Consider the following 19615-nt stretch of genomic DNA (forward strand, 5'->3'; position numbering starts at 1 on the left):
CTTGCCCTGGATACTTTGTGTTCTCGAGAGAGGCAAAAATTGCTGAATGTGTGACTCCTATTCACATCAGGGGGTATTAGAGAGGCGAAAGATGAAGCTAGAAGTCAGAGGCACCTTGTTGTAAATTTTAAATCTTTAGTCTCATAAAAAACAAAAGCCCTATAAAGAATTTAAGATTTGTTTTATCCGATTAATTTGCTGAGCCCAGAGTTACCTATATTGGGACCTGCTAGAAGTGCATTGGGAAAATGGCTGAAATGCAAAATGGCTAAACTTAGACTGGTTTTTCTGGTAAGAAGAATAAAATAAGTGATTCTCCAGTGCTTCATTTCTCCAAAGCACTGACACACGTTTGCCCATTAATTGGATATAGAATGCAAAAGGCAGGCACTGCCAATATCTGGCTCTTTGTATCGCTTCAGTTAAGAGTTTATCATCAGTGTTCTAACTTCTTGGACAGGATGATATGGAACAGACGGGGCTTTGTAATGCCAGACCTGTGCACTTTGTGCACTGAAAACCAAACCCTGTTGAGCCCATGGCAATTTTATCTGACATAAAACTGCAGGATATGACCCTGGTTGTAAGCAGAAATTGCCAGTTAGCTTCTGGCTGTTTGCAAGTTTCTTTTCATGAAGCAAATTTACTCATTGATTTGCCAGTGTTCAACCTTAAGAACTCAGACATGAGTGTCCTTCCTTTGGAGCATCATAGGAATGGGAAAATCAGGCACTAAGACTGATTGAAAGTGGCTATATCCTCAGGTAATGGCTGGAAAAGAGCCTAGAATCCTAAGTCAGATGGAAGAAGCACAATAAGGAATTGGTTAAATATATCAGGAACAAATAAAGTACTAGCAATATTGTAGTTCTGATTTTTGTTCCAATCTACCAGGATGGTAACATTATCTGTGCAGAAAAACTCAACAAATATTTCTGTTCTGCGTTACAAAAGAAGGCGGAGGATGTAATCCTATTTCAGAGTAATAATGATATGCTTTATATTCCGTCAGCAACTACGGATGATGGTCAACAGCATCTACTGAAGTTAAACTCAAGAGTTTTAATGGAATTGGCCTAGGTGACAATGATGATTTTTAAGGATCTCAAAACATTAGTGAATGTCTGGAAGACTGGACAATGCTAATGTTATGCAAATATTTTAAAAGACTAAATGGGACAACCTGGAAACTCAAGGCATCAGTCTCAGGCAAAATCATGGAACAGTGGATAGGGGATGTAGACAGTAAAGAATTAAAAAAATGGGATCATAATTAAAGCCAATCAACATGATTTTTTGGAAAACAGAGTAACTCCATTGACATAATATACTTAGATATTTATAAGGTATTTGATTTTGTTCTGCATGACATTCTGATAAAAATTAGATCCATATAAAATTAATGCAATCCATATATAGTGAATTAAAAACTAGATAAGGGATAGTTCTCAAACAGCAATTCTAAACAGAACATTGTGATACTGTGGGAGTCTTTCTGATAGGGTCCCACAGGGCTCTGTTCTTGGACCAATGCTGTTCATTATCTTAATGTGGAAGAAAATTAAAAATGCCTTATATTGATAGTAAAATTTGTAGGTCACATCAAAAGTGGAGAGGTAAATAGTGAAGGGGACAGGTCAGTTATACAGGCCAACTTTGGCAATAAGAGGGACTTATTTGAACAACATGTATTTTAACACAGCCAAATGTAAGGTCCTATGTCTACAAACAGGCCCACTGATGTGTGTGTGGTGTGGGAAGGGAACAATTGTCCTGGGGCATAGTATTTCAAAGAGGCCTGTTGCTCCCGGCCGCCACTGCGGCTGAAGCCCTGGGTCCCTTTGAATGGCTGCTGTAGCACCATGCCGCTTGCTCCGTTTGGCTTTGAGGGCTGGAGGGGTACCTTGTGCTACACTCCGGGCAACGCTAAGGGCTGACTGCCCAAGCCTAAATCCTGCCCCATGAGGCACCGGCCTCCCACACCTTGCTCCTGGGCCTAGGGTGGCTGTTGGCTCTGCTGTCTACAAATACAAGAATGTAGGGCATAGTTAGAGAGTGGGGGATCATCGTGGAAAGCAGGAATGCTGAAAAGGAGTCAACAGGCATGGTAGGCAACCAGTTGAACATGAGGTTTCAGTCTGTTGCTGAACCTAAGAAGGTGAGCGTAGGGTGATGTCAAGCAGTGTTAGGGAGTACCCTTACCTCTGCATACAGTACTGTATTAGCGAGATCACTACTGGAATATTGTGTCCAGTTTTGGTATCAAAGCTTCTGAAAAGATGCTGGTGCATTTGAAAGGGTTCAGAAAAAAGCTGCAAGAATGAGTCAAGGTCTTGAAAAATGCCTTCTATTGAGAGCCTTAAGATGCTCGGTTTCTTTAGTTTAACTAAGGGAAGTTTAATGTTATAATTGGATTGTAATGGAAGCAGGGTGTGTTCTCAAATGGACCATGAAGGGAACATATCCACATCATTTTTAGAGTGGGAAATGGTCTACCGAAAAAGACTTTTAATTTCTGGGTTTCCCTTTCCCAATACGGCAACCCCTGCCGTTTCCAAGTTAGGAATACATACGGGGCACGTCTATACATAATGGAAGATCAACACTTCAGAGGTTGATCTTCTGGTGTTTAATTTAGCGGGTCTAATATAGACCCCTAAATCGAATGCTGAGGGCAGCCCCCAATGGCGTCCAATACTCCTTCTTTTGCTCTTGTTGGCCTCCCACAGTGTGAACATTGCCAAGGCTCGGCTTAAGGTAAGCCAACTCCAGCTAGGCATTTTGCGTAGATGGATTTGCGTTCCTTAAGCCAACCTTCCTGGTCTAGTGTTTTTTGTCCTCTTGATTCCACTGCAAGTACTCGAGTCTTAAGGAGAAAAGACAACTAAACATATTCCAATGGGATATTTATGCTGCAATATTTTCTGAATTTTTTTCAGACAACAAGTGCTGAATGTGCCTGGTTTAATGTCTCTATTTTTGTAACTGTTAAATTGAAACCCTTTCCTGTTTTAGCATCAGATACAGGAGCCCCTTGGGGCTCAGAAGAGAGCTGAAAGTTTGGCTATTGAAGATGCTGGTGTAACCAACTTTGCTGCTAACCCAAGGGCTCTGGCCCCTGTATTTCAAGACACCAGCATTTGCAAGGGAGTCTCTGCACCACAAGCAGCTTCCCAGAAATGTGGGGTGTTTGCAAACTGGCTCAGTTGTTGAGCTTGTGCACTTCTGCTCACATGGCTGACAGGACCCGTTTCGGGTGCAAAAAAAGGAGGGTTGCAAGCTTTGTTTCATCAGGGCCTGCAAAAGCAGATTCTCTCACCCTACCAGAAGTGCTGGGTATCATCAAACATTCTGCAGTCTGTACTGAGAATGCAGGTTATGCTGTTAGACTTAAAGCTTATGCAAAGCCATTAAGTCCCTTTAGTTACAAGAGATATCAACCCTCCCGCTTCAGGGCATAAACTGATTGCCTTCGGGGGTCAGAAAGAAATATTTCCCTCTATGTTAGAGCACTGCACAATTAGCTAGGGGCATTAGGAAAGCTTTTTGCTTTCCTGCAGCATCAGGCAAACTTTGGCCACTGATACTGTGGCAGAAAAGTGGTCTTGATGGACCAATGATCAATGCTGCTGACCACTTATATTCTTCTGTACGGACAACTAGCAGATTGATCCAGTGTTGCTTGGGTCAGTAATTCAGGAATTCCATGATGTGTCTTTTGTTTCTTCATCTCTATAAACTGTTATCACTCTCTGGCTGTGTCTAGACTGCAGGGTTTTTTCGAAAAAAGTAGCCTTTTTTCGAAAAAACTTCACCTGCGTCTAGCCTACAGCCGCGTTCTTTCGAAATTAAATCGAAGAATGCGGCTTTTCTTTCGACGGCGGTACTCCTCATTTCACGAGGAAGAACGCCTTTTTTCAAAAGTGCTCTTTCGAAAAAAGGCGTTCTTGAATGCAAACAGGGCTTTTTCGAAAGAGAGCATCCAGACTGCCTGGGTGCTCTCTTTCAAAAAAGCGGCTTGCTTTTTCGAAAGTACTGCTTGCAGTCTAGACGCTCTTTTTCAAAAGAGGCTTTTTCGAAAGTATCTTTTGAAAAAGCCTCTTTCGAAAGAGGCTTGCAGTCTAGACGTAGCCTCTATGTTTTAAGAAAAAAGGGCTATAGTCAACTTGGTTTCCAGCAACATTGTATTTTAGTTTTCAAACCTTAAGCAGTGATTTAGCTGGGCCAAAACAGAACTCTGCTCCAAATGTCTCTGTTTTATCTCTTTTCTGTAAGATATATTGAGAAGCAATCCTAGTGCAGGTTCGTTCTATTTTTCTGGCTCATCTTGGTTCAGTCTCTTTCAGCATTCACTCAGGTCAGTGTTGAAGACTGTACTTGCTTTGGTGACTCTGTCTCATTTCTGTTTGGTTTTAAGAGAAGCAATTCCATTCCAGGCACATCCCATTTTCCTAGCACAACCAAAACCTTACCTAGCTTTCAGTTATGATCAGAGGAAGCTGCATACTGATTTCGGTGGTCCCAACTCTTAGCATTTAGGAGAAGTTCTTGAATAAACAGACAGTCTCTCAAATATATAGTAGCTAGCTATCCCTTTCTCCATCCCGGTTCCTGCTGTCCCAATGGGATTCTAGCTATCCCAGTCCCAGTCTCTGCCCCCTGTGGTCATTATACAATATAACTATCCCTGCTGTCCATCCTATATCCCCTATTGCCCCCATGTAGTCATTCTATTTCAGCACCCTCCCTTTCTGCTTTATGAGAAGTACTCCCATTCCAGGCACATCCTATTGTCCTGGCACAACCAAACCCTTACCTTGCTTTAAGTTGTGATCAGAGGAAGCTGCATACTGATTTTGGTGGTCCTAGCTCTTATTGTTTAGGAGGAGTTCTTGATCAAACAGACAAGCAAACTCTTTGTTTAGGATGCAATAGCGTATGTTACCCACATGTGAATACCACAGACCTATGGGGAGAGTATGCATAGACCAGTATCATTGATTTATTTCATCAATGCATGCTGTTGATAAGCACAGCAGCCAGCATGACGGGCCGTCACCAGAGACTGACTCTCAGACCTCGAGCATTACATGATGAGCATCTAGCACTTGCGGTGAAGAAATAGCTCTTTTAGCTGGTAGCTATTGGAGATTGAGATCCCCTGTGACCTGGCCACTGCAGTGAGATGTATGACACACGCTGATTTTGCCAAGCATTTTAAAAATCATAATGATCTCTTTTAATAATTCACGCTTCAGGAACAAACATACTGGAGGTTAAGATTGTGGACCATCTGATGGCTCCATTATAACCCTGCATTTTTTGCGTTCATACTTTCTGAAAAGTCCACATCAATAGGTAGAGATAAGGACTTAAAATTCACCCCATCAGCAGGAAAGCTGGGTACAAACACAACTCTCATATTGACTGACTTACAAAGCCCGGACTCAGAAAAATATTTAAACACTTAATGTTTTTCTAAAAAGCGTGTGTTTTAATATTCAAAGCACTTAGTTGAGAGAGGATGCTTTGGAGAAGCAACGCCTGTGTATTTAATTTTACAACTTCAGTGTTTCAATAACACAGCCTTTGATTTTAATTTTGCAAAAGTACCTAATCGTCTATGATATCAGGTGTCAGTCCAAGAATCTCTGCTATTAAATATTTGGTAAGAAGTTAGACAATCATTAACAATAAAAAGCAAAGCTCCGGTTCGCAGAATAGTGGTGCGATAACTAGTGAACTCCTACTTAAATTCTAAGCAAAATAAATATTTTTTTAAATAAAAAATGTAAAGGATTTCTAGTCACTAAAGAAAAACATGCATATAGTATAAACATGTCACATTTAAATATGGCTAAATCTTGTTCTCAGTTTCACTGTTGTTGTAATTCCATGGCCATTAGTGGTCTTACTCAACTTTTCACATTGGTAACTCGTTTATTTTCCAATTGTATTGCATTCAACTGACTAGAGAATTTTGCCTTAGCCCCTGATCCTGTATTCCTGGTGTTTTCCATTCAGTTCTGACTGGCTAGCTAGAACTAATGCAAGAAATGTTGTTTAGCTTCTGCAATATTATAACAAGAACCCTTTAATAATTATACCGCTACATATAAAAACTCCTAACACCCAAGTCTAATAAGAAATAAAATGAAGAGGATAATGATGGAAAGGAAGGAAACATTAATTTAATTTTTCCAGAGTTTGCAAGAGTGTAAAGTCTATTTTTTGACAGACTGCTTTCTGTGCAACTTCTTCTTCTTTGGAGCAAATCATTAAGCCAAAAATGTCCTCTTGTAACATGTTTGTCATGTCATGGTCACGTCACAGCAACTGGGCCTTTTTTTCCCTGGGATTCATGCCAAGTGCTAAGCCAGAAAACCTTGTTATATTAATTATGAATAAAAAACATGTTTTATTAAAAACTAGCCTGCTGAATATTCTGTCGTGCTGCTTTTCAGTGACAGCAGACTAGCTTTTGCATTTTAGCAATGTTAATGAAATTTTGGAGGGCGGAGAAGAGGGAATATATACTCCATTTTCCTCAGCGATATTTACAGGAAAGTCAGATTAAAACCATCAAAGCTAATTAATTGATCTAACATTTAAGACTAGTCAGGGAAATCTGTACAAGATTTGATACAGAGCCCCACCTTTGGAAATGGGTGTGAATTAAAGCAGCATGTTCATTCTAGGCTTGTTTAGATGTGATTGTGCTCTCAGAAAATCTATGAAACTGACAACGAAATACTGTAGTACTGATGCCCCCAGTAAATTGTCAAACAAATCACCAGATCCAGTGTGTGGTGTCTACTGCTGTCTGTGGACAGATTGCTCTAATGATGCACTATTTTATAAAAACTCTGGTGTATTGTGAAAATCACTGACCAGGTATTCACCAGGGAGTTCAAAAAAGATCCATAAGTCATTAAAAAAAACCAACCCTCTCTCTCTCTTTTTTCCAAAGTACTGAATTTAAGCACATGAAGGTCTATAATTTCAGAATGAATTTCAGTAAACATGAAATCACATGAACTGGAATCTTCATTAAAAGAATAAGTAAAAAGCCCCATCACTTTTGTAAGAAAATTTGCATAGCTGAAATATTTGGCAGAAAGAAGAGAGGAATGTTTTTTCAAAGTGACTTTTTACTTCTCTTCGGTTATTAGCTAATCTTTTATTCTTCTTTAGTGATGGGATAAATGAATCTGAAAAAGTGTGTCTCTCCATCACCAGTAGTGCTGGGGTTTGGAGTTCTCCAGTGTTGTGGAATGTTTTGCTGTTAACCTTCCTCCTCTACAATCACGGAAGTGACTATTTGGGGGGATTTGTTGGTGCAAAGGCATATTTGGTTATCAGGCCTTTACTTGCAGGGAAAAGCACCGTACTGTATGAGTAGCCCTGCAGAAATCAACGCAACCATTTGTTTAGGAAGGTCCTACTAAACCTGAATAAGGCTATCAGCATTTGACCCAAAAGCACAAATATCATATTAATCTGCAGTGCATGCTGGCTGAAATTCACCTTTGTGCTAAGAGTCCCTACAAATCTCAGACTTCACCTAAGTTTAGCTATTGAGTGCAATTTCAGTCAAACAAACCATTTGTACAAGATTGAAATTCTTTCTTTTTGAATAAATGTGCAAAATTAACCAACTAGAGCACACAACTGATCCTTCCAGATAAGTATCTAAATCTTTGTGCAACAGTGGTCTTTGCAAAAACACATACGGCATGTCTACACAGCTACATTATTTAAAAATAACTAGCATTATTTTGAAATAACTTAGTCTCTAAGTCGAAATTTATAATGTCAAAATACTGTCAAGCTGGAGGACTTCTTACTCCGACTCCTGTAACCCTCATTGTATGAAGAGCAACAGAAGTCGGAGGAAGAGTGCTTTATTTCAAAATAAGTTCTGTGTAGATGCTCCCAATTTCAAAATAAGCTATTTTGAAATAAACTATGCAATTGATGTAGCTCAACTTGCATAGCTTATTTTGAGTTAAGCCCTGCTATGATGATACACCCATACAGACCTGACTGCAATATGGTACTACACTGCAGAATGGTACAACACTGAAGAGAATTCCTTCAGGAGCCCTGATGATCATTTTACTCCATGAAATATGAATGAGAGCTCTTATTGTTATCACAGCAGCTGAAAGTCTGGTTCAGATTCTGTCTCATTAAGGGCCCAATCAGTTCTAACTGAAGTTAATGTGAATCTTTCCACTGACTTTAATAGAAGCAGGCAAAAGCTCCAATATCTTATATAGTAGAGAAAAAAAAGCTTGTTAAAATGTTTGCATAAATATATCCTATGGCAGGTTGCTCCACAGATTAACAAGATATAACATGTACTACCTTTTACTGGCTATAAACATATTGTCTCCTTGACTCATATTTCCCTATCTTGCATTGTGGGACTGTGAAAAAGAGGCACCTTCCTGGCTTAGTCAGTATTTCTCTTCACACAAACTGGCCAAATAGCCTACCTTAAAAAGTACTATTTTGGAAGCCATCTCCACCTAGCAAAGACTGGAATGTACAGTATTAGTATTTGTATGGAAACATTAGTAAAGCTGTAAGTTTGGCCACTGTACCAACTTGACACTTAATAACATTCTAACATTCACCGGAATTAGTCTAAACAAACTTTAACATTAAGTTTAACACCCATGCACATGCAACACCATCTCTTTAATGACTAACATATATATTGGGTCATGAGCTTTTATGGGTAAAACCCACTTCATCAGATGAATTGGAAAGGAAGTACAGAATCCAGGGTATTTTTAACAGCAAAAGCAGTTATCTGTCAGTTGTAGGACCAGTGTTAATGAAGCTAATTGAGTCAGGCTGGCTGTCCCCCATTCATAGCACTTGATGTGGAAATGTGAATATATTAAAGGTGGGGGAAATTGCCTTCATATTGTGTTAACCAGTTAATATCTTTATTCAAGCCCAAGTTGATAGTGTTGAACTTGTAAATGAACTCTAGTTCACCTGTCTCCCTTTCTAAAAGTAACTAATATAGCTACCCTTCTGAAACATCTATTTAGTGTTTAATGTCTCCTCCTCCATAATTTTTTAAGAAAACCTACTTGAACCATGAAGGTTTCTGGCTCTAAAAACTATGCTCCACATTCTGGATGAGTTTTACTCTGAGTCGCTCTGGTCTTCTGAGCAGGGTACAATGTCTGACACCATTCATGTGTTGCACAGCTCCATGTATATCTTGTCACTCAACAGAGAATAAATCTAAAAGGAGGAGCCCAAACTAGTTCATTTGGGTCCAGTTGATCTGGATAACGGGAAAATGGGGATGGTTTAAAAAGCTGACTTTAAAAATGTGTTGAACATGAGATGAATAAATATATACATGCTCTCCTAGTGGTAGTGAAATCATTTCTATGTGTTAGGGCATGTCTACACAGCAAAGTTATTTTGAAATAACAGCCGTTATTTTGAAATAACTTTCCTAGCGTCTACACGAGCCAACTGCTATTTCGAAATTAATTCAAAATAGCGGAGGGCTTATTCTGAAATTAGTAAACCTTATTCCATGAGGAATAGCACCAATTTCGAAATTGCTATTTCCAAATAAGCACTATATAGATGCTTATTTTGAAATAGGGGGCCTCCAGCCCTTCCCAGGGTGACTTGCTGGTTGCCCTGACCATAAGGTAACTTCTGACCTGATGCCCTGCCGGATCCAGTTCCGGCTGGCCTTACATGCGATTCAGCATCCTATCAGTGTGGACGCGCTATTTCAAAATAGCAAAAAGCTATTTTGAAATGCATTTTGTGTGTAGCTGCGTTATTTCAAAATAAGATATTTCAAAATAACTATTTCGAAATTAGATATTTCGAAATAATGCTGTAGTGTAGACATACTCTTAGGGTATGTCTATACTAGCCCCCTAGTTTGAACTAGGGAGGCTAATTTAGGCATTCAAAGTTGCAAATCAAGCCCGGGATTTAAATATCCCGTGCTTGATTTGCATCTTCCCGGCCGGTCGCCATTTTAGAAATTTACAAGTCCGGACTAACTGCCCGTGTCTACACGCGGCAGGGACCCGGTAGTTCGAAATAAAGCCCTAGTTCGAACTACCGATTAAACCTCATTCCAGGAGGAATAACAGTGTGGGTAGACGTGGGCAATTAGTCCGGACTTGTAAATTTCTAAAATGGCGACTGGCTGGGAAGATACAATCAAGCACGGGATATTTAAATCCTGGGCTTGATTTGCAACTTTGAATGCCTACATTAGCCTCCCTAGTTCGAACTAGGGGGCTAGTGTAGACATACCCTTAGGGACTGAAGCACATTCTTCAAGAAGTGGGCAAACAGAAGAGGATGCGCTGTGTTCATATCATTTATTATTTTCATAGTGGTAGCACCTAGCAGCCTCATTTCATGGACTTCCTGGCATTAGAGGTTGTTCAAACAGAGAACAAAGGCAGTTCCTGCCTCAAAAAATGGACAATTTAAATATAAGAAAACAGTCAACAGATGGATCCAGACAGATGGGGAGACACAAGGAAACAATATTTTTTCAGTATGATGAGTAGTAATCTCAACATACCAGCTGCCTGACCACTGTCAGAAAAGTACCATGCTTTTACAGATCTAAGGTCAGACTCTTAATGAAGCTCCACTAATTTATATTAATGGAGGATCCTGTTTTTTCATTAGATTCTATGTCCCTCATCTGCTTCTTTATATTATCTCTCTCTCTGCTTGTTTTACTCTGCAACATCTTTCTACCTATTTTCTCATTGGATTTTTCTTCTCTGTTTTATCTGGGGTTCCTCTCCGCCAAGTGGGCTTTCTGAAGTGGAATGCCTGTTCAATGAGGCTTGGGGTTCCACTTTTTCGGCTCATGACATTCCAGCGGGTTTGAATCTAAGCTAAATCGGTGCTTCCAATCTGTGAAACAGTGCTGAATTTGCGACAGGGCTGTGCCCCAACATCTCTAGGCTTGGCAGTTCATAGCCCCAGCACCTGTGGGTTTGCTGCAAAAGTTATGAATGTAAAACAATTCCCGGCATCTAATTTTTCAAGCCATGGCACCTCTTTCATTACAAAGTAAGCACTGCTCTGATATATGGCTTAGTTTAGTATTTGCTAAGTAAAGGCTCTGCTGCAAAGAACTGCACAAGCAGTAACTACCTTAGAAGGATACTTACACAAAAAGATGCATTCCCCAGCAAGAGGATCAGAGGAAGACCCCAAAGGGACACAGCGCCATTAACCATCCTCACACGTTAATTTTTTTCTACAAATAATCTTGTATTTGTTGACTACGTTTTATTCTGCAAAGTCAAACTGCAGTGGTTAAAGAGCAAGTTCACATAATGCAAATTATTAACTATATCTCAAATATTGTGTAATATTTAATGATTGGTCAACAGACTCACTATACTGATCAAATAGGTGCTGCAGGTGAATCCCTTGCTGTTGATTGTCTTGATCATTGGGGAACATATTGAAACAGTCAATCAGAAAAGTTTAACAAGCTAGTGCGTAATAAATAGAAGTAGTAAGTATTTATTATTATCAACACTCTTGTTAACTCTAGACATGCAAAATTATGCATTGGACTCAATCCCACAGCAAAAAATCCCAGGAGATTTGGCTAAAAATCATGAGATTTTAAAAAAATAATACATTTTTTATTCTTTGTATTGGTTCTGTGTTTTGACTCTTTAGGGATGATGTTTCCATGCTTTCTCCTATGAGCAGGAAAACTAGGAATTTATTTCTTTTGAAAATGAAAGCAGAGGTGCTCATGTAATCACATGACTCCCGGACCTTTAAGAGAAATACCAAATACCAGGAGATTTATCAAAACAGCAGAAAAGTTGGCAACTCTGCATTACTGTCTGTCCTATCAGGCCCTACTAAGGTTCTAATGAGCGAGACACTTTAAAGACACATAGGACCCTGGCCCCAAATGCTTGCAGTTTAAGTAGAAAGACAGAAAAGGGTGGGGGTAAGGGAAGTATTATTGTATAGAGAGGTTAAGGAACCTGCCCAAGGTCACTCAGGAAGTCCTCTTAATACATCACGCATGGTTTGTGAAAGACTCAGATACTGTCATGATGAGTGCCATAGAAAAGTCCACAGTGAAATGAATAATTCTGTCCACGGAGTGGGATGTGACTAATGGGCAGTAAATAACACACAAGACCATGAGGCAAAAAGAAAATATTAAATAACTGCTTATTAAAGTATCAGAGGGGTAGCCGTGTTAGTCTGAATCTGCAAAAGCGACGAGGAGTCCTGTGGCACCTTATAGACTAACTGAAGTGTAGATGCATCTGACGAAGTGGGTCTTTGCCCACGAAAGCTTATGCTCCTACACTTCAGTTAGTCTATAAGGTGCCACAGGACTCCTCGTCGCTTTTGCTTATTAAAGGAGTGCTGTCCATCCTGGATGCTGAATGAGGCAGCCATCCTGTGGAAGAAATAGTATGTGATCATGTAACTAAAGACCATATCATAACACATATATACAAGAGGGCTGAATGTAGGTTTCATGTGTAACTTTAACTGTGGCATTTGCTAACTTTGGAGGCTGTGACTTTGTGACTTATGTATTCTTTCAAGGATTTTTTTGGAGGGTGTTATCACATTACTGGATTTTAAGGGGATTGGACAGGCCACTGCTGTACCCAAGGTGGTGGTGGTTGCCCCAAAGTCTGTACAAAGGGGGCCATGTGAGATGTCAAATGAAAGCTTATGTTCTACCGCTTTTATATATGTTATTCATGCATTTGTGTGATAACTATATGTGGAGTTATAACTATGGACTCTGTGTTGATGCTGGAAGATACTCTGTCTGAGACAGAGCAATGGGCCAGAAATGTTCAGTCAGTGACTTTGCTAATTAGCAAAGCTCCAGGGACAAGGCTCGCAGAGAGGCCTTGAAGAATGTGTCTGGGACCTGCAAACCAGCCAATATCATGACTGCTGACATGGGACGCGGGGATAGGTCACTGGGCCATGTGACCTGCTCCAGCTTGGAAGATACCAGGGATGGATATAAAATGCCATAAGGCAGACTCCATCTTGCCTTCAATTCTGCTACTGATTCCAGATGCAGCCTTGCGAGGAACAGCGAGCTGGGAAGAATCATTGGCCCACCCTGACATAGGACGTACACCAGAGACTTTTAAGGTAGCAGTTTATAACATCTCTGCTAAAAGCCTGAATCGAGAACTGGGTGATTCGATGCATGTAACATATTCTCCTTAATGACCTTTCTCGCATGTTTTTCTTTCTTTTATTAATAAACCTTTAGATTTTAGATTCTAAAGGATTAGCCCAGCGTGCTCTTGTGGGTAAGATTTCTAAGTATAAATTGACTGGGAACTGTGGCTGGTTTCTTGGGACCGGAAGAACCTGTTCGGGGTAAGTGAGTTTGGGCTCTATAACCCCTCACCTGTGTGTAGGCCTGGGGCTGATTGTGGCACAGGGAGAGCTGGGGTGTCAGAGGGGTTTTGCTTGTGTGGCTTCCTGCTGGCCGGACTGGCAGCTGAAGTGCTCAGTCTGACTGGTTTGTGGCCTATTTGTGAACTGTCTCCAGTCAGGGGCTGTAAGGAGCCTTGAGTTTGAGCAATTCGCCCTGAGCGGACACCCTCAGCTGTGCCCAGACCTGACCCGGTCCGTCACAAGTGTAATGTACATTTAGGTGTGGTGGATTTTATATAGGTCTATATAACACAAAGAGGACACAATAATGGTGTTGCTCCATATGTTAGTGGTCACACGCGGATGTTAAAGACAACAATTCAAGATTCTTTAACTAGTTGGGAAGACAGCAAGATAAAAGGAATTAGATAATGCACAGCTTTGGTGAATGTGTCCTTGAATACGCTGATTTCCACTGAATTTTAATAGACCCCTGATTCATCAAATCTCAAACAGAATTAAGGTATGGCCTGGATCCTAATAACATCATGCTTTATAGCCATGAAAGATAAATTAAAGGATGCAAAACTGCTATTGACAAACATTGATTATATTTACTTTGAAGTTGTGCCAGACACGGCTTGTCAGCCTCCAAACTTTTCTTTTAAATCTCATTGCGTAAGGCTTTTACTTTTTAATTTTTTTTTTCTCCACGGCCTCTTTGATCAACAAAAATGTAGATCATATTTGGGTGATGCTATTTCCTAGGCATTTTATTTAGATGTGCCCTTGTGCATAGCTCAAGCTACATGAAAAGGTTGCATGGGGCATTGTCATCTCAACCTATTATCCTCAATGCTGTTTGACACTTCAATGAGCTACTCATGCTCTTTGGATGAGTTTCATGCCTGTACTGAAGGCCAGCACTTAAATCCCAGGCGAGTCTTCAGTAAGCTCAATTTACAGAACTTCTGCTGGTCCTCTACCCAGGGGACTTGATTTTACCCATTGTGAATACACCACCACTTGTCAAAAAATTCATGGCAAGGCTGCCCACCTGTGAAGATTTGCTCTGCTGCTGGTAGTGTCTTCTGCCAATGGGAAAAGATGGAGGATGGGTTGAGAAATGATCCCCCACACACCTTCCCACGTGTAGAAATATGTTTGTACTGAGGGCCTTTAATAATTTTTAGAAAACGTTTAGAATGGGTAAAAAGAACGAAGCCTGGGCACAGAAGCTTAGCTCTGTGTGGAAACTCACTGGGCTGAAGAAAATGAGAAACTTCTTTCCAAACCATTCAGATTTGGTCATTATACCACAAGGCAGGGAAGGAGCATCAGGCATGTTGTGTTGCCCCTCTCTTGTTTGGGGGCAGTAGATCAATTTTGTGACTAGAACCACTCTCCGCTGCTCCCCTCCAATCCACCATGTTCATCCCAGTGCATTGAACAGCTGTGGAGTTTTGCTGTGGAATAGACCAGAAAATACAATGTCCCCCTATCCAGGGTTCCTGAAACTTGCCTCCCTACGCGCACACACACACACACACACACACAGTGGCAGCCCGTCAATACAGGATGGCCTTTGGAGGTGGGGGCGCCAATCATGCGCCGATCTCGTGTTTCGCCTAGGGTGCCAGTTGCCGGCAGCTCGTCTAGGGCTGCTCCTGTACGTGCGTGCACACGCACACACACACGCACACACAACCTTCTGTTAGAACATAGAGCTACTGGAAAGGATTTACTCCACAGGGTCAATTGTCGGAGGCCGCCTCACCCCACCTATTCCATTTGCAATTGCAATGTTAACAGCACAATCCTTTGCACATATAAAACTTCGCATGCAAATCATCTGACTACTCCAAAAAAAGCCATTGAGTCACATGTCTGAGAAGGGGAAATGTTAATAGTCCTAATGCATAAGGGCCTGTCCCAGACCTATCCATGACCTAAGGGTGATTAGGGCTAGAACATAAATGTGGAGAGGAAATGGATGTGGCAGTGTCTATTTGTGCGTGTGTGTGGGGCATGCACGTACAGGAGCAGGGTGTGTGTGTGAAGAGGGAGGAATGTTTGTCCTTTTCCCTCCTAACTGGCAAGGTCTCTGGCAATTGGGACCCAATGCTTTTTGTGATACGTCTTTGCTTGGTTTTCCTCTGTTTACAAATCAATAGCAGAAAGCCTTGAGGAAAAAGATTGAAACTCAGCTGCTGGTGAGAGCATTATTCATCTTCATTCTACATCTTCCACAGCTGGTGGTTCTACCCACTGGCCTATGGGCTCCAGGACAGATGAACCCTCACTGCCGTAAACGATTTATTTCTCTAGTCTTGGTATGTACACATTACCCAGTGTAAAATCAGCACGCCTCCCAAGAACTAGAATATTTGGGAGGAAATACTTTGTCTAAAGGAAAAATCATGTGACTTTGAGGAGATGTGACAGTCTATAGTTATATATTCCAACATTTAAGCACTTATATATTCTATGTGATGGATGTTCAGGCTGCACACAAAGATCTGGTATTGTATTTATTCAATCATTTGCAGCAAAAATTCACCATTGTGCAAGGCCTCAGCACAAGGCGTATGTGCTACTGAAGCCCAATTTTGAGGGTTTCAATATGACTTAAGTGGGGGGATAAGCTTCAGGCTGGCCTTTTGCCCAGGGATGAGTCTCATCTGTGCTTAATTGGGGATTGTATGAAGATTTGAGGTGTTTAGAACAATTACCATGAGCATACATTTCAGAGGGAACGACCAGCCTGTTTGTAGCTGAAAGTAGTTTATTTAGAATTACTGAACGTCAGCCTGACTATTTTGCATGTGTGAGCAACCTTTGCCACAGTGAAATAAGTGGGCACAAGGGTCTGCAGAATCACATGCCCACACAGAGAGTTTTCAGCAGACATGGTTTCGGTTTGGTTGCCAAAGCCCACATGTTCACGTTTGGGTTATAACCCTCATTATTTTAGTTTTATATATATATATATATATATATATATATATATATATATATATATATATATATATATTCCTCCCCCCAAAAAACAGACATTTCCAAGGGGAGGGTGAGGAACAATTTCTATGGAAAATGTTCTACCAGTCCTAAACAAGACCAGTGAATCCTGAGTGGCAGAGAACTCCTCATGGTCAATGCTGCTGCTTCATGCCACGAGGCGAAACAAACCAGCGTTAAAGAATATAGTGCAAGGTTAGACAAGGTTTACAAATACTGGCCCCATCAATGTTAAAAATGCTGTACATGGCCCAAGCACAGACTTATTAGCACCACAAAGAAAAATCACCACGATAATAAGTGGGTGAATTAAAATTACTAGAGTTAAAAAACAAAATCTCCTGTGACACTTGACTTTTGAAAACCTCTTTCCCCACGAACAGCTTTATGAACATGGGATGAAGTCCAAAGTCTAATGACGCTCATGAGGTCTTTCCATCAGGCCCACAAGCAATCCAATGGAGCACAGTGGGACAGCCAAAAAAAGCAGATCAGTTTCTAGGATCCATGCCAACCTTTCCATTACTTTGGCACTTTCCCCATCACCAGCATGGCTTTTCTTCAATAACATGATAACATTAAAAGCCCTACAGTTTGGCACGATATCTTTACTTACTTAAAAAACCCACAGACTGAAAGAGAAAAGCAGCAGTAGCTCTGTTATTATTGTCCATGTAGAAGGATCAAAACTGAGATGGAGTACGGGGGACTGGCTTTTAATACCAAATCTTGGAGTTTTTAGTTTCTGGAAGAACTTCATCTTGGTGCAGAGGGCCAGCTAAACTCCATTTAGTTTGAAACTTAAAAATGGTGTGGGTTTGTCTTTCATTTAGTAATCCACACTGGCAGCAAATTCTCACTGATGTTTTTACTTCCTAGATGTCAGACCAAAAGCATGGCCAAAACTGGAATGATTGCAGGTGGTAGAAATCCAAGCATTGTAAGATTCACATGGCTTGTCTACGCTGCAGTAGGGAGCAAAACCAGCAACAGGACTTGAGGGAGAGCACTAAATATAGCAGCATGGATGTTCTGGATGGGACTAGAGCTCAAAGTCTGGACCCGAAGAGCCCAGTCTTCCACCTGAGTCAGAATGCTTGCTGTTTTTATTGAGGGAGCTTAGCCCTCACTAAAGGAGTCTTTCCACATGGCTGCAAGACTTGCTCCCCACTGGTGTAGATGTACCCACAAATATTCTGAATCTTCTCATACTTCCATCGGTGTAAGCCAGGAGTAACTCCTCAATGGATTCATGCCAATTTAAAACTGGGGTGTGTGAGAAAAGAACTAGGCCCAAATAGCGAGGAACAGAGGAAGTGGCGCACTGGATCAGATCAGTTCATCCTGTGCAGTATCCCACCTCTGATAGCTACCTGCATCAAATGCTTCAGAATAAGGTGCAAGGAACTATACAGTTATCAGTAATAGAACAACCTACCCCAGGGAAAATTTCTTCTTAACCCTCATTACTCATTGTCTTATGGCCCAAGCATGTGAGATTAGAGCTCTTCCAAAATTCCTGGGTATTCTTTTTGTTCCTTTACCAACTCTGTTGGTAAAACAATGAGTAGTCCTGTAGCACCTTAACCCTGGTCTACCCTAGAGAGTTATTTTGAAATAACCCCCCTTATTTCAAAATAATAAGTGGAGTGTCCACTCTACCCACCCTGTTATTTCAAAATCTGTACTGCTTTCCTCTGGGGATAATGCTATTTCGATTGTGTTATTTTGGGAGCTATTATTTCGAATTTAGTTAATTTGAAATAATTTCCTAGTGCAAACCCCACTTCCTCAGATGAGCAGAGTAGAGAGAGGGGAAAAAAAACCTGTTGGTGTATCCAATCCCATTTTAGTCTCTTGCTAAAAGCAATAGAACCATAGGCAGTGAGTGAACCTAAAGCTGGGGGAGGCAACTCCTCAGCCCCGCCTCCTCCACTCGAGGCCCTGCCCCCTACAGGAGCCAAGCTCCCCCCTCACTGGGAATAGGACTCCAGCTCTCCCCTCCTCCAGCCCCCCGCATGAGCCTCTCCAGCCTTTCAGCACAGGGGAGCATAGGTTCCTAGCCTTCGTGGGCACGGGAAGAGTGGGTGGTGAGCGGTCCTAGCCTCAGTAGAAGCCTGGGGACAGCCTGGGAGCCGTGCCAAATCGGGGGCCCAGTGTGGGTGGGGCCCCAGCTGGCAATGGGAAGGCAATGCCTTCCCCTGCCTCTTAGACCCACCGCCCATAAATAGAACCATAAAATGGCTGCTGAAAGCGTCAGTGATGCTTTACAGCTGAACACAGTCATCAAAAGCTACAGCAGCAAGTCTGGAGACTATTGAAAAGAAGGCAAACATTACCATGGGGGTAAGACTGTTCCAGAAAAAGGTGAAAGAGCCCAATTCTACCCAACTGTCCCCCAAACTGATACCTGTTTATGCCACCAAAGTTGGCCTAGGGGGTGTCTGTATTTTGATCACCAAAAGCTTGTTGCACAGCACCCCGCTAATTATTCCTAGCAGAAAATGAGGGTGTGTTCAGAGTAAAGGACTAATTCAAATTAGGGGGCTTATATGGACACAGAACATGCCTCCTAACCTTTGATAGCCACTCTAAGGCCAGTTCTGTCAATGGCTGATGGATGGAGTTAGATACATGGGAACTACCCATCTGGATAGGGCTAGATTCTTGGCTGTGGCTGACTATCTTATGCTGGGCATCACAGAGAGGGTAGGTCATTGGGGAGCCACTTAGGGCTTCCAGTTTTCTGCCTGGCCCCAGGTACAGCAGATTGGAGCAGCCTAGGGGATGCTTTAATAAAGCCTGTTGAGAATGGTCCCCAAGGGACCAACCACTGCAGGGCCGGCCCACAACATTTTGGCACCTGAGGCGGGGAGCTCAAGTGATGCCCCCATGCCCCCTCACTTGGGCAAAAACTTTGAAAGGCCTCAATTCTGCCTTCTTCCTGATGTCTCTTGTGCCCTCCTTCCTCCAGCACAGTACTCCACCATCTCTGTGCATCTAGAGCAGAGAGAATACACATGCACCAGTCGCAGACACAATTTTCTACACCCTGGGTCCTAGTGGCGCCACCCTCCCCCACAGTCTGGCACCTGAGGCGGCCGCCTCAGTTTGCCTCATGGTAAGGCCAGCCCTGAACCACCACTGGGGATAGCTGGAGCACATTGAACTC

General features: G+C 41.7%; 1 protein-coding gene across 1 annotated transcript in view; it reads right to left on the reverse strand.

Moving 5' to 3' along the window:
• Positions 1 to 11348, reverse strand: part of HABP2 (hyaluronan binding protein 2) — a 53748-nt gene extending 42400 nt beyond the window's left edge. Inside the window, exon 1 of the mRNA XM_075935450.2 lies at positions 11199 to 11348. Coding sequence (XP_075791565.2) covers positions 11199 to 11267 — 69 coding nt within the window. The 5' untranslated portion in view covers positions 11268 to 11348. The remainder of the gene's footprint in view (positions 1 to 11198) is intronic.
• Between the last annotated feature and the right edge of the window lie 8267 nt (positions 11349 to 19615).

Source organism: Pelodiscus sinensis, chromosome 8, assembly GCF_052426305.1.
Source record: "Pelodiscus sinensis isolate ZL-2025 chromosome 8, ASM5242630v1, whole genome shotgun sequence".
Lineage (NCBI taxonomy): Eukaryota > Metazoa > Chordata > Testudines > Trionychidae > Pelodiscus > Pelodiscus sinensis.